A 14,746-nucleotide genomic window follows, 5' to 3' on the forward strand; every position below is an offset into this window, starting at 1 on the left:
TGGATCTTTGATGTTATGGGGCTGTTTTCTTCCACTTGTTCTGAGGCCCTTGTTAAGGTCAACAGCATCGTGAACTCTACCAAGTACCAGAACATTTTAGCCAAAAACCTGGTTGCCTCCGCCAGGAGGCTGAAACTTGGACGCAAGGGGATTTTCCAGCAAGATAATGACCCCAAGAACACATCAAAATCCACAAATAAATGGTTAATTAACCACAAAATCAACATTTTGCAGTGGTCATCTCAGTCTCCGGAAAACCTGTGGTTTGAATTGAAGAGGGCAGTCCATAAGCGCAGACCGAATGATATCAAGTTTCTACTATAAAATAAGATCATTTCCCAAAAATGTTGAGCTCAGTATTTGTATTTATTTTACAAAGTATTTTTTGCTCATCTTTATCAAGACTGCCAATCATTTCAGATGTGACTGTATATACAGTATCTGCCTCTTTGTACATGCACAAAGTACGATACAAATCAATTTATGTGAGAGGAGTCATTATAGTATCAGCCATGAAGCACCACAGGTTCATTTTAATATGTTAACCATTCCACTACTGAATCCGGGTTTTGTGTACAGTGTTATGACACTAATGACAACATCACCCTACACTGTGTTCTACAACATGCGTTTACCCTTCTACATGGCCTTTTATCCACTGTGAGTGTTCTTGTTGTGAGCATGCAGTTTAGGGCGATGTATTACCTGGCTGCGCCTTAGAGAGAGATAGTTATACCTGGTCTCACCTCAACAGAGGAGACTTCCAACAACAGCTCTGTGTGTGAACAGAAACACAGTAGCAAATTAAAAAGTCACTACAGAACCTTGTATCTCCCTAAAGATGCTTGGTTTTGCTTTGATAGGTAACTACAAGTGACCTGTTAAAATTTGAACAATCTTTTCTATTTCATCCGCTTGGCGAGGCAGTGCCGAAAAATTGCCCATTGACTTTGGAGTAAAGTGGTGACTGGAGGCATTATCAATTTCAGACTTCATTGTTTCAAAATATTCAGAACCTCACTTAAACTCAGTCTAGTTGGATGAAAAAGCAGGGAAAGAAAGCTTTCTACCTCCACAGCTGACATGGCGTTGGCAAAGCTGCCGTAACAGTGTGTCTTTTTACTTCATTTTCACTTTCCTACATCTACAGTCCCCAGAGAGGCTGGGGGAGAAAATGAGACAGTGAAAGACGGAGAGATGGAGAGACAAAGCTAAGCTAGAGAGATAATGACAGAGTGAGAGAGAAGTTAAAGCGATAGAGAGACAAAGGGATTGATGGATGCTAAAGCAAGGCGACACACAGAGGCTGATGCCGGCCATTCATCCTGTGTGTGAGCTGAGACAGTGACAGCTGAGGGAAACGGTAGGACAGTGTGTGTGTGTGTGTGTGTGTGTGTGTGTGTGTGTGTGTGTGTGTGTGTGTGTGTGTGTGTGTGTGTGTGTGTGTGTGTGTGTGTGTGTGTACATGCCTGTGTGCACTTAGTATGGATGTAGGGGGAGGAACAACACAGTGGCATAATGAAATAAGAGCACAAGCCCCACTCCATTCTGTACATTGCGTGTTCTCATAACCCAGCGTTAACCTTGTTGATTTATGGCTGTTTATCCTCTCCACGGGAATGCTGCTTAATGTGTGTGTGTTGGTGTGTGTGTGTGTGTTACTGCGCCTCTATTGATCATTAGCATTCATGAATGTGTTCTGATCAGGTTACGAACAAGGTCCCTATGGGTTAATGACTGAGCTGTTAATTATTGCTGTTAAGACAGCCTCTTACTCTGTCAACTTCCCTTAATTGGCCAGTACAAGCTGTTGGTCAATATGTGTTATTGTATGTTTTATCTAATCAATGGAGTCCTCACCCTATGGCCAACTATGGAGAGTAGGATTGATTCAGGATATTTTAGGAGGTTAGAGAGGGCACCTGAACTGGTGTGATTGATAGTAATGCCTTTATAAACGAATCTCAGGCCAATGTCAATGCTGCAGGTTACCCACTGCAATACTGATATTCTCTGCCTATGCACAATCTGAGGCTGTCTCAAATGGCAGCCTATTCCCGATATAGTGTACTACTTTAGGGATTACTTTTTATATAGGGAATGGGGTGTCATTTGGGATGTGCACAGAGAATTATGATGCAGTTATTTGATGGGTAACTATTTATATTAAGGTCCCTTTTATAAACACTATTGTCCTTAAATTGCCTTTTTTGTCAGCATGCTCGGCTAGCTGATGCTAAAACAGCCCATTGGATTCTATGAAAATGCGACGCCTATCACTGAGGCGAGTTGCTGCCGGAAGTGTTGGAATCCAATGGGCTACTTTAGCATTAGCTGACCTAGCATGCTGATGAAAAAGGCAGTTTCATTAAAAGAGTATTCATAAATGCGTACATTACTATTTAGAGATTGATTATTGACATTTACAAAGGTAGGATCAATGATTAATACATGGTAAGTAAACTCTTTACAAACGGTTTATAATGGTTCACTAAGGGATGTTAATATAAAAAGTTACCATTTCATGGAGAGCTCATGGGTAGGTAAAATTCCAGGTTCTTGCAGACACATAAATGTAAGTCAACATGAAATAAAATACATGTGTAACACTACAGCATGCCTAGTTAGATTAGAGTCAAGTAATCTACTGTAGCGTATTGTACCAGTACACACCTGTGAGTTCAGTGATGCTAGAAAGATTAGTGCCTTACTAGATTGTGTATGGGGCTGAATTAAACAGCTGCTTTCTCAGGCAGACAGACAGAGGAGACAGACAGACAGACGAGATAGGCATGCATACATTTGACATTTTAGTCATTTAGCAGACGCTCTTATCCAGAGCGATTTACAATTAGTGCATTCATCTTAAAATAGGCGCGACATCACAATCGTGTCAAGTACATTTTCCCCCAAGAAAGTATTTATCCGCAAAGTCAGTGCTAGTGGTGGGGTATGTTATTGGTATTTATTAGGATCCCAATTAGCCACTGCAAAAGCATCAACTACTCTTCCTGGGGTCCACAGGAAACATGAGAGTATGTGGTGAAGACACAGATCTTCTCCACGGCACCTGTTTAGGAGCGACCTGTCAGGTAGGATGCAATCCAGGAGTGTGCAGAGCCTGAGACGCCCAACCCCCAGAGGGTGGAGAGGAGGATCTGACGTTTCACGGTGTCGACGGCTCCAGATCAATCTAAGAGGATGAGAACAGAGGAGAGACAGTCTACTTTGGCAGAGGGGAGAGCCTCTGTGACACAGAGGAGAGAAAATCATTCTGAGAGATATAATGAGAGAGTTGGTCAGAGACAACACACTCGAGTGTTTTGGAAAGAAAAGAAAGACGTTTTTGATGTCAGAGGGGTCGATTGATATTTATTTGGTGGAGGGGAGCAACTCTGGCCATCTTGCAGTCAGAGGGTCAGGGAAGACAGTGGTCAAGGATGAGTTGATGAGGGATATGAGGAATGGGAGAAGGTCTCCAGAGATGGTCTGGAGAAGGGAGGAGGGCATGGGGTCAAGTGAGCAGTTAGTCGCAAGATTTCATCTGGAGAGAGAAGGGAGAAAGAGGTCAAGGCAGTTCTGTGTGAGTGGGACCAGTGGATTCTGTTGTCTGAGTGAATGACAAGCAGATGTCGTCAACCTTTTTTTCAAATTGGTTGACAAAGTCGTCCGCAGAGAGGGAGGGGGTGGAGGATTAAGCAGAGAAGAAAAAGTAGAGAGGAGTTTCCCAGGGTTGGAAGCAGAAGCTTAAAATTTAGCATGATAGAAAGCAGCTTAGCAGTGGATACAGAGGAAGAGAAGGTAGAGAGGAGGGAGTGGAAGGATGATAGGTCCTCCAGAAGTTTCGGTTTCCTCATTTCATCTCAGCTGCCCGTAGCCCTGTTATGTTAACATGCAGAGAGTCACTCAGCCACAGAGTGGGAAGCGAAGGTCGGGCCGGAAAGGGAACAATGAGAGGAAAGGGAACAATGAGAGTCAAAGGATACAGAAAGGGAGGAGAGTAGGGTCAGGAGACAGGAGGGAGAAGGATTTAGCAGAAGGAAGAGAGGATAGGACCGAAGAGGACAGAGTAGCGGGAGAGAGAGAGCAAAGATTCTGGCAGCACATACCAATCTGGGTAGGGGCTGAGTGGGGAGGGTTTGAGGAGAGATGGAGAGAAAAGGAAACAAAGTATTGATCAGAGGCATGGAGGGGGTTGCAGTGAGATTAGTAGAACAGCCTCTGGTGAAGATGAGGTTAAGCGTATTGCCTGCCTTGTGAGTGGGAGGTGACTGGGAAAGAAGGAGGTCAAAAGAGGACAGGAGTGGAAAGAAAGTGATGGAAAGAAATTAATTGAAGTCATGCGTTGGGAGGTTAAAGTCGCCCAGTATGAGTGGTGAGCCATTATCAGGAAATGAGCTCATCAAGGTGTCAAGCTCATTGAGGAACTCTCCAAGGGCACCTGGTGGACGATAGATGACAGCAATGTTAAGCTTGAGTGGACAACTGACAGTGACTGCATGGAATTAATATGAGGAGATGGACAGGCGAGAGAGGAGGCAAAGAGGGGCGGCAGGTAGGTTAGTGGTTAGAGCTTTGGACTAGTAACCGAAAGGTTGCAAGATCGAATCCCTGAGCTCACAAGGTAAAAGTCTGTTGTTCTGCCCCTGAACAAGGAAGTTAACCCACTGTTCCTAGGCTGTCATTGATAATAAAAATGTAAATAATAATAAGAGAACATCTCCAAACACACCTCCCAGCACTGATTGGTGATTGCCTGGCAGAGGTGAAGAAAACACCCCCTACAATACAACACTCCAACAAATTAGCAAGACTCTTATCAAGAGCTATAACACAAATTATCCTGAAACTAATCCAAGTCCACAATGACAGTCACAAGTATAGTAAATCTGTCAAGCAGATATTGTACATTGACCAACTGCAAACATTTGAAGACACCTGATAAACCTTGCTTTTACTTATGTGGCTTTGTTTCTCTTTCTCTCTCTGAATGTGCGTGTGTGCATGTGTACGTGTGTGTGTGTGTGTGTGTGTGTGTGTGTGTGTGTGTATGTGCAGGCCAATGATGCCTCGGGGAACACCTGGAACTGGCTCTACTTCATCCCCCTCATCATCATCGGATCGTTCTTCATGCTCAACTTGGTCCTGGGTGTCTTATCAGGGTAGGTCTGACCCAAGACACACACACATACAAACAAGCACACACTCACACTCTCACTCAATTGCACACTCACTCACACCCAAGACATACTGTATTCCTACGGTTGTAGACATAGGGTCTATAGGGAGGCATGGACTTCACTTAACATACTACAAACCAACTAGAGCCACGTTCCCCTATACTGAACCACTCTATTGACAGGGTAAGTAGTGGGGGAGGTGTTTGTGGGGATAAAATGTGTGTGTACGTGTGTGTGCTTGTGCTCATGTACGGTGCATATGGAAAGTATTCAGACCCCTTGACTTTTTCCACAATTTGTTACGTTACAGCCTTATTCTAAAATGTATTACATTGTTTTTCTCCCCTCATCAATCTACAGACAATAACCAATTATGACAAAGCAAACACAGATTTTTAGAATTTCTTTGAAAATATATCTGAAATATTACATTTACATAAGTATTCAGACCCTTTACTCAGTACTTTGTTGAAGCACCTTTGGCAGCGATTACAGCCTCGAGTCTTCTTGGGTATGACGCTACAAGCTTGGCACATCTGTATTTGGGGAGTTTCTCCCATTCTTCTCTGCAGATCCTCTCAAGCTCTGTTAGGTTGGATGGGGAGCGACGCTGCACATTTTCAGGTCTCTCCAGAGATGTTCAATCGGGTTCAAGTCCAGGCTCTGGCTGGGCCACTCAAGGACATTCAGAGACTTGTCCCTAAGCCACTCCTGCGTTATCTTGGCTGTGTGCTTAGGGCCTGAGTGCTCTGGAGCAGGTTTTCATCAAGGATCTCTCTGTGCTTTGCTCCGTTTATCTTTACCTCGATCCTGACTAGTCTCCCAGTCTCTGCCACTGACAAGCATCCCCTCAGCATGATGCTGTCACCACCATGCTTCACTGTAGGGATGGTGCCAGGTTTCCTCCAGACGGAACGCTTGGCATTCAGGCCAAAGAGTTCAGTCTTGGTTTCATCAGACCAGAGAATCTTGTTTCTCATGGTCTGAGATTCCTTTAGGTGCCTTTTGGCAAACTCAAAGCGGGCTGTCATGTGCCTTTTACTGAGGAGTGGCTTCCATCTGGCCACTCTACCATATACAGGCCTGATTGGTGGAGTGCTGCAGAGATGGTTGTCCTTCTTGAAGGTTCTCCCATCTCCACAGAGGAACTCTGGAGCTCTGTCAGAGTGACCATCAGGTTCCATTTTAGAATGATGGAGGCCACTGTGTTCTTGGGGACCTTCAATGCTGCAGAAATGTTTGGTACCCTTACCCAGATCTGTGACTCCAAACAATCCTGTCTCGGAGCTCTACGGACAATTCCTTCGACCTCATGGCTTGGTTTTTGCTCTGACATGCATTGTCAACTGTGGGACCATATATAGACAGGTGTGTGCCTTTCCAAATCATGTCCAATCAATTTAATTTACCATAGGTGGACTCCAATCAAGTTGTAGAAACATCTCAAGGATGATCAATCGAAACAGGATGCACCTGAGCTCAATTTCGAGTCTCATAGCAAAAGGTTCTGAATACTTGTGTAAATAAGGTATCTTTTTTTTATTCTTCATAAATTTGACAACAAATGGGGTGGTGTACCTAATAACCTGGCAAGTAAGTGTGTATGTATATACAGGTACATATATATATATATATATATACACACTTACTGGCCAGTTTATTAGGTACACCACCCCATTCACGAAAATGGAACACTCCTACAGACAGTGAGTCACATGGCCATGGCTTGCTATATAAAGCAGGCAGACAGGCATCGAGGCATTAAGTTACTGATCGATTGAATGTTAGAATAGGCAAAACAAGTGACCTAAACGACTTTGAGCGTGGTATGTTCATGGGTGCCAGGCATGCCAGATCCAGTATCTCAGAAACCAGCCAGTTCACCCGTGATACACGTCAGTATTCGACGTCCATCCATGTCTGAGGATGTCAGGAGATTACGTAGAAACCGGCAACTAGGGGCAACAGCGAGCGCGTTACCTTCAAGTAGATTTTGGTTTTGCTAGGGCGTTGTGGACGGGAATGGTGGATTGGCGTAAGCATGTTCGAATCCAGCGACAGAAAGATGTATTTGAGATTTTTGTTTTAAGCCTATCCCAAACCTTAACCCTTACCTTAACCATTCAGAGTTAATCCCTAAACTTACATCTAGATGTTCCGCTAGCGGAACGCCTCGCCAATATCCAATGGTAGAGCGTGGCGCGAATTACAAACTCCTCAAAAATCCCCAAACTTCAATTTTTCAAACATATGACTATTTTACACCATTTTAAAGACAAGACTCTCCTTTATCTAACCACATTGTCCGATTTCAAAAAAGCTTTACAACAAAAGCAAAACATTAGATTATGTCAGGAGAGTATCCAGCCAGAAATAATCACACACCCATTTTTCAAGCTAGCCTATAATGTCACAAAAACCAAAACCACACCTAAATGCAGCACTAACCTTTGATGATCTTCATCAGATGACACTCCTAGGACATTATGTTATACAATACATGCATGTTTTGTTCAATCAAGTTCATATTTATATCAAAAACCAGCTTTTTACATTAGCATGTGACGTTCAGAGCTAGCATACCCACCGAAAACTTCCGGTGAATTTACTAAATTACTCACGATAAACGTTCACAAAAAACCTAAATTATTTTAAGAATTATAGATACAGAACTCCTTTATGCAATCGCGGTGTCCGATTTTAAAATAGCTTTTCGGTGAAAGCACATTTTGCAATATTCTGAGTAGATAGCTTGGCCATCATGGCTAGCTATTTTGACACCCACCAAGTTTGGCACTCACCAAACTCAGATTTACTATAAGAAAAATTGGATTACCTTTGCTGTTCTTCGTCAGAATGCACTCCCAGGACTTCTACTTCAACACCCAATGTTGTTTTGGTTCCAAATAATCCATAGTTATATCCAAATAGCTGCGTTTGTTCTTGCGTTCAAGACACTATCCGAAGGGTGACGCACTGGCGCATATCGTGACAAAAAGATTCAAAATATTCCATTACCGTACTTCGAAGCATGTCAAACGCTGTTTAAAATCAATTTTTATGCGATTTTTCTTGTAAAATAGCGATAATATTCCGACCGGGAGACCTTGTTTTCGTTCAAACACTGAAAATAGAAAATTATGTCTTCACTTGCACGCGCGCGCCCGTGTCATTGTTCTCAGAGCGACCACTTTCCAAAACCCCTACTGTTTTTCGCCCAGGGACTGCAGAGTCATCATTCCCCGTTCTGGCGCCTTCTGAGAGCCTATGGGAGCCTTAGAAAATGTCACGTTACAGCACAGATCCTCTACTTTCCATAAAGAGGCTATAGAAGGACAATAAATGGTCAGAGAGGGCACTTCCTGTATGGAATCTTCTCAGGTTTTGGCCTGCCATATGAGTTCTGTTATACTCACAGACACCATTCAAACAGTTTTAGAAACTTTAGGGTGTTTTCTATCCAAATAAAATAATTATATGCATATTCTAGTTTCTGGGCAGGAGTAATAACCAGATTAAATCGGGTACGTTTTTTATCCGGCCGTGAAATTACTGCCCCCTATCCTAAACAGGTTAAACACACATTTGACGTTTGGAACAACTTTGAAATTTGACGTTTAAGAAACAGATGAATGTCTAATGCTGAAGTAAGTCTGAGAGCTAGTAGTAGAAACGGCCGCCCTCCTGGGCTTTTCATGCAGTGTCTAGGGTTTACCGAGAATGGTGCCACAAACAAAAAACATCTAGTCAGAGGCAGTCCTGTGGGGGAAAACAGCTCGTTGATGAGAGAGGTTGAAGGAAAATGGAAATAATCATGCCAGCTATCATGAGGGCCACAAACAGACAAATAATGGCGCAGTACAACAGTGATGTGCAGAACAGCATCTCGGAATGCACAACGCGTTGATCCTTGTCACAGATGGGCTACTTCAGCAGACGACCACACCACTCCTATGAGCAAAAAACAAGAATAAGTGGCTCCAGTGGGCCCCCGATCACAAACACTGGACAATTGAGGAGTGGAAAAACATCGCTAGGAACATGACAATGACAGCGAGTTCAGTTTACTTGAGTGGCCTGGTCAGTCCCCAGACATCAGCCTAATAGAGCATCTTTGGGATGAGATGGAGGGGGCTGTTCGCAGCATTGCGTCAGCTGTGGAATGTTTCCGACAACTTGTAGAATGCCCCGAAGAAGTCAGGTTGTTCTGGAGTCAAATGGATGTCGGACCTGGTACTAGATGGGTGTGCCTAACAAACTGGCCAGTGAGTGTATATACAGTGCATTCGGAAAGTATTCAGACCCCTTGACTTTTTCCACATTTTGTTATGTTAAAGCCTTATTCTAAAATGGATTTAATATTTTTTTTCCTTATCAATCGACACACAATACCCCATAATGACAGAAGTGAAAAGAGGTTTTTAGAAATGTTTGCACATTTATAGAAAAATGGAAATCAAAAATACCTTATTTACATAAGTATTAAGACCCTTTACTATGAGACTCGAAATTGAGCTCAGGTGCATCATGTTTCCATTGATCATCATTGAGATGTTTCTACAACTTAATTGGTATATTCAGTTGATTGGACATTATTTGGAAAGGCACACAGCTGTCTATATAAGGTCCCATAGTTGACATTGCATGTCAGAGCAAAAACAAAGCAGAGGTCAAAGGAATTGTCCATAGAGCACCGAGACAGGATTGTGTAAAGGCACAGATTTGGGGAAGGGTACCATTTACATTTTAGTCATTTAGCAGACGCTCTTATCCAGAGCGACTTACAGTAGTGAATGTATACATTTCAAACATTTCATTTCATGCATTTTTTGTAATTTTTTTTTTTTTCATACTGGCCCCCCGTGGGAATCGAACCCACAACCCTGGCGTTGCACACACCATGCTGTCGTTGCAAAGACCATGCTCTACCAACTGAGCCAAAGGGAAGGGCTGTACCAAAAAATGTCTGCAGCATTGAAGGTCCCCAAGAACATAACGGCCTCCATCATTCTGAAAGTGAAGAAATTTGGAACTACCAAGACTCTTCCTAGAGCTGGCCGCCCTGCCAAACTGAGCAATCGGGGGAGAAGGGCCTTGGTCAGGGAGGTGACCAAGAACCCGATAGTCACTCTAACAGAGCTCCAGAGTTCCTCTGTGGAGATGGGAAAGGACAACTATATCTGCAGCACTCCACCAATCAGGCCTTTATGGTAGAGTGGCCAGACGGAAGCCACTCCTCAGTAAAATGCACATGACAGCCCACTTGGAGTTTGCCAAAAGGCACCGAAAGGACTCTCAGACAATGAGAAACAAGATTCTCTGGTCTGATGAAACAAGTCTGAACTCTTTGGCCTGAATGCCAAGCTTCACATCTGGAGGAAACCTGGCACCATCCCTCCGGTGAAGCATGGTGGTGGCAGCATCATGCTGAGGTTATGTTTGTCAGTGGCAGAGACTGGGAGACTAGTCAGGATCGAGGGAAAGATGAATGGAGCAAAGCACAGAGAGATCCTTGATCAAAATCTGCTCCAGAGCGCTCAGGACCTTAGATTGGGGGAAGGTTCACCTTCCAACAGGACAACGACCCTAATCACACCCTAAGCACACAGCCAAGACAGCGCAGGACTGGCTTCGGGACAAGTCTCTGAATGTCAATGAGTGTCCCAGCCAGAGCCCGGACTTGAACCCGATCGAACATCTCTGGAGAGACCTGAAAATAGATGTGCAGCGACGCTCCCCATCCAACCTGACAGAGCTTGAGAGGATCTGCAGAGAAGAATGGGAGAAACCCCCCAAATACAGATGTGCCAAGCTTGTAGCGTCATACCCAAGAAGACTCAAGGCTGTAATCGCTGCCAAAGGTGCTTCGACAAAGTACTGAGTAAAGGGTCTGAATCCTTATGTAAATGTGATATTTTGGTAGTTGTTTTTTTAATAAATATCAAACATTTCTAAAAACTTGTTTTTGCTTCGTCATTATTGTGTATTGTGTGTAGATTGATGAGGGGGGGAAATGATTTAATTTATTTTTTGAATGAGGCTAAAACATAACAAAATGTGGAAAAACTCAAGGGGTCTGAATATTTCTGAATGCACTGTGTATATATACGGTATGTGTGTATGTGTGTGTGTGTGTGATCCTGTGTCTCCAGTGGAATGGCTGAGCGGAGCCCACTCAGGCTGAAAGCCTGAAAGCCTGAGTGGGCGAGCTTCCCCTTAAAGAGATGTGAATTTACAGGGACAGCAAGCATTACCATAATGAAATGACCCGACCGCCGTTGGAATAGCTGTGTAAATATGGAGAGAGCTGAGGCTCCTCTTTATCTTAATGAAAAGCCTATCGGAATCCACTTCCATCCCCTCCCCTGCAACGCTAAGTCTGGGTCAACATTCACTCTCTTTTGTTGTCTCTTTCCCGCTCTCTCACTGTCTTCTTCCCTGTTTCTCTCTCTCCCTCTGTTAAGGCTGTGTGCATTATTCACACACACATACTAACGTTTTGTCTGAAACATACACACGCTCACGAACAAACGCACGCAAACACACACCCACACAGACACACAATGTCTCCAATCAGCCCTCTGAGGAGACTTCCTGTTGAGAGCATCGTGGCATTTCTGGCCAGGTGCTATATTTATGTGTTCAGGGAAGCCTGATCTCCTATTCAGTGAATGGCTAGCTCCCCTCTGTCTGTGTGTGTGTGTGTGTGTGTGTGTGTGTGTGTGTGTGTGTGTGTGTGTGTGTGTGTGTGTGTGTGTGTGTGTGTGTGTGTGTGTGTGTGTGTGTGTGTGTGTGTGTGTGTGTGTGTGTGTGTGTGTGTGTGTGTGTGTGTGTGGACGTGTTTAACTATTCTTTTGGGAACCAGAAGAAGAGTAAACAAAAAACATTTTGACCAGCTGGGGACATTTTGTTAGTCCCCACGAGGTCAAATGCTATTTCTTGGGGGTTTAGGGCTAGAATTAGTGTTAGGGTTAGAATTACGTTAAGGGTTAGGGTTAGGAGCTAGGGTTAGGTTATTTATTTTATTTTTTTATACAGGTTTTCCTCATTGAGATAACATCTCTTTTCCAAGGGAGACCTGGTCCAATAGCAGCAGGTGGAACACCGTTTCAGACAAAACAACTTACATACACTAACACAACATTAAACAAAACTATTAACACACATACAATACAACAAAAACATTTTACATTTAAAAACACGAACGTCTTGACTAAAAACAGCTGGCCTAAAAACAACTCTTCTATGATATATACATCGATCAATTGTTTAAATTCCACCAACGAAACTAGATCATCACATTTTAAAATGTTCAGGAGAGAATTCCAGGACCACGGAGCTAAGATACTAAAACTATTTCTACCATGACCTGTTCTAATTTTAGAAGCAAATGAGAATGGGACCGTAATTTATATTTATTTACCGACCTGACAAAAAATAAAAACAGAGATAAAATGGCATTTTACCCAATACGGCCTTATAAATCAGTGTATACCAGTGTTTAAGCCTACGCAAGGCCAATGACGACCAGCCAACAGCGCTGTAGAGATCACAATGATGTGTTAGACGTGTTAGGTTTATGGTTAAGGTTAGGGTTAAGGTTAGGTTAAGAGTATGAGTTAGGGTTAGGTTTAGGGTTAGGGGTTAGGGAAAATAGGATTTTGAATGTGTCCCCACATTAGCTGTAAAAGACTGTGTGTGTGTGACTCAGCACTCTACTCCTCTCATTTGTTTCGCCATCTCTTCTGTCCTTCATGAACCCAATGACTCTGCCTCAGCCTCCCCCGCTCTGACATTCCCCAGCTTACCACAGTAGAATCTCAGCCATCACTCAAGTGGTTGAGCTAAGAGAGATATGGCATTGTGAAGACAGTGGCACACTTGGGGAACATCATAATATGATACTGGTGATACCACATGATACCACATTTATTTTAAATTCGGCATACTGACAGGAAATGCATCTTAACTGAAATGACAATGAAAATAGCTAAAATAGAATTCTGTTGATAGATTAGTCATCACTCTCCCACTCTTCTCTCTTTTCCTCCCTCCTGTTCTTTATCTTTATCTTCCTTTGCCCCTTTCTTTCTCTGTCACTGTCTCTCTCTCTGTTTTCCCTGAGTTTTAAAATGGCCTGTGTTTGCCTTTAATCATAAGGGTGTCCCTTGCTCTTCTCTTTGAGCTCAGTGGCCTGTCCATCCCATTGTCTGACAGTGAAACACACTCCTTTACACACACTGGGACCGTCTCAACAGGATTCAAACAGCCAGTCTGAAGAAAAGGGAATAATCCCATGTATATTGTCATTAGTCTAGAAATAACTGGGTTCCTATGGGTAAGTAGAACTTTATCTGGGCCTAAGGAATGAGTTGGTGTGTGCGTAAGTGTGTGCATACGTGCGTGTGTGCATGGGTCCATGTGTGTCTTCGTGCGTTTTTGTGTGTGTGTGAGCACATTTAAATAGTTGTGTAAACCTTTTATCTGTGAGCTGACCTAATCCACACCCACGCTTTAACAGTGAGACACACGGCTATGTCTTTCTATTGGTCTGTTTCTCTGTGTGTTTGGCCCTTCAAAGAGCCCTTTCATAACCCTGCTGCACGTGCTGCCCTGGGCTCCTCTACAGTGGGTGTGTGGGCTGTGAGGTGTGTGTGTGTGTGATGGTCTGGTCAACTAAAGCCCCCTGAAGTAAAGGTCACTCCTAGAGAGGAGAGGAATCAAATCAAATCACATTTTATTTGTCACATGCTTCGTAAACAACAGGTTTAGACTAACAGTGAAATGCTTACTTACGGGCCCTTCCCAACAATGCAGAGAGAAAAATAGATAAATAATGGAAAAATAAGAACACAAGGAATAAATCCACAATGAGTAATTATAACTTGGCTATATACACAGGATACCAGTACCGGTAGCTATAGAAAACTAATGTCATACAGTGGCAAGAAAAAGTATGTGAACCCTTTGGAAATACCTGGATTTCTGCATAAATTGGTCATAACATTTGATCTGATCTTCATCTAGGTCACAACAATAGACAAACACAGTTTGCTTAAATGACACACAAACAATTATATGTTTTCATGTCTTTATTGAACACACCGTGTTAACAGTCCCAGTGCAAAGTGGAAAAGGGATTTGAACCCTTGGATTTAATAACTGGTTGACCCTCTTTTGGCAGCAATAACCTCAACCAAACATTTTCTGTAGTTGCAGATCAGACCTGCACAACAGTCAGGAGGAATTTTGGACCATTCCTCTTTACAAAACTGTTTCAGTTCAGCAATATTCTTGGGAAGTCTGGTGTGAACTGCTCTCTTGAGGTCATGCCACTGCATCTCATTCGGGTTGAGGTCAGGACTCTGACTGGGCCACTCCAGAAGGCGTATTTTCTTCTGTTGAAGCCATTCTGTTGTTGATTTACTTCTGTGTTTTGGGTCGTTGTCTTCTTGCATCACCCAACTTCTGTTGAGCTTCAATTAGCAGACATTCTTCTGCAAAATGTTTTGATAAACTTGGGAATTCATTTGTTCGTCGATGATAGCAAACTGTTCAGGCCCCGA

The 14,746-nt window shown here is 43.2% G+C and overlaps 1 protein-coding gene across 1 annotated transcript in view; it reads left to right on the forward strand.

Moving 5' to 3' along the window:
• cacna1bb (calcium channel, voltage-dependent, N type, alpha 1B subunit, b) overlaps nucleotides 1-14,746 on the forward strand; it is a 219,981-nt gene that overhangs the window by 103,821 nt on the left and 101,414 nt on the right. The window contains exon 8 of the mRNA XM_045689930.1: nucleotides 5,059-5,162. Within this exon, the coding sequence (XP_045545886.1) occupies nucleotides 5,059-5,162 (104 nt within the window). The remainder of the gene's footprint in view (nucleotides 1-5,058; nucleotides 5,163-14,746) is intronic.

Source organism: Salmo salar, chromosome ssa11, assembly GCF_905237065.1.
Source record: "Salmo salar chromosome ssa11, Ssal_v3.1, whole genome shotgun sequence".
In the NCBI taxonomy this organism is placed as follows: domain Eukaryota; kingdom Metazoa; phylum Chordata; class Actinopteri; order Salmoniformes; family Salmonidae; genus Salmo; species Salmo salar.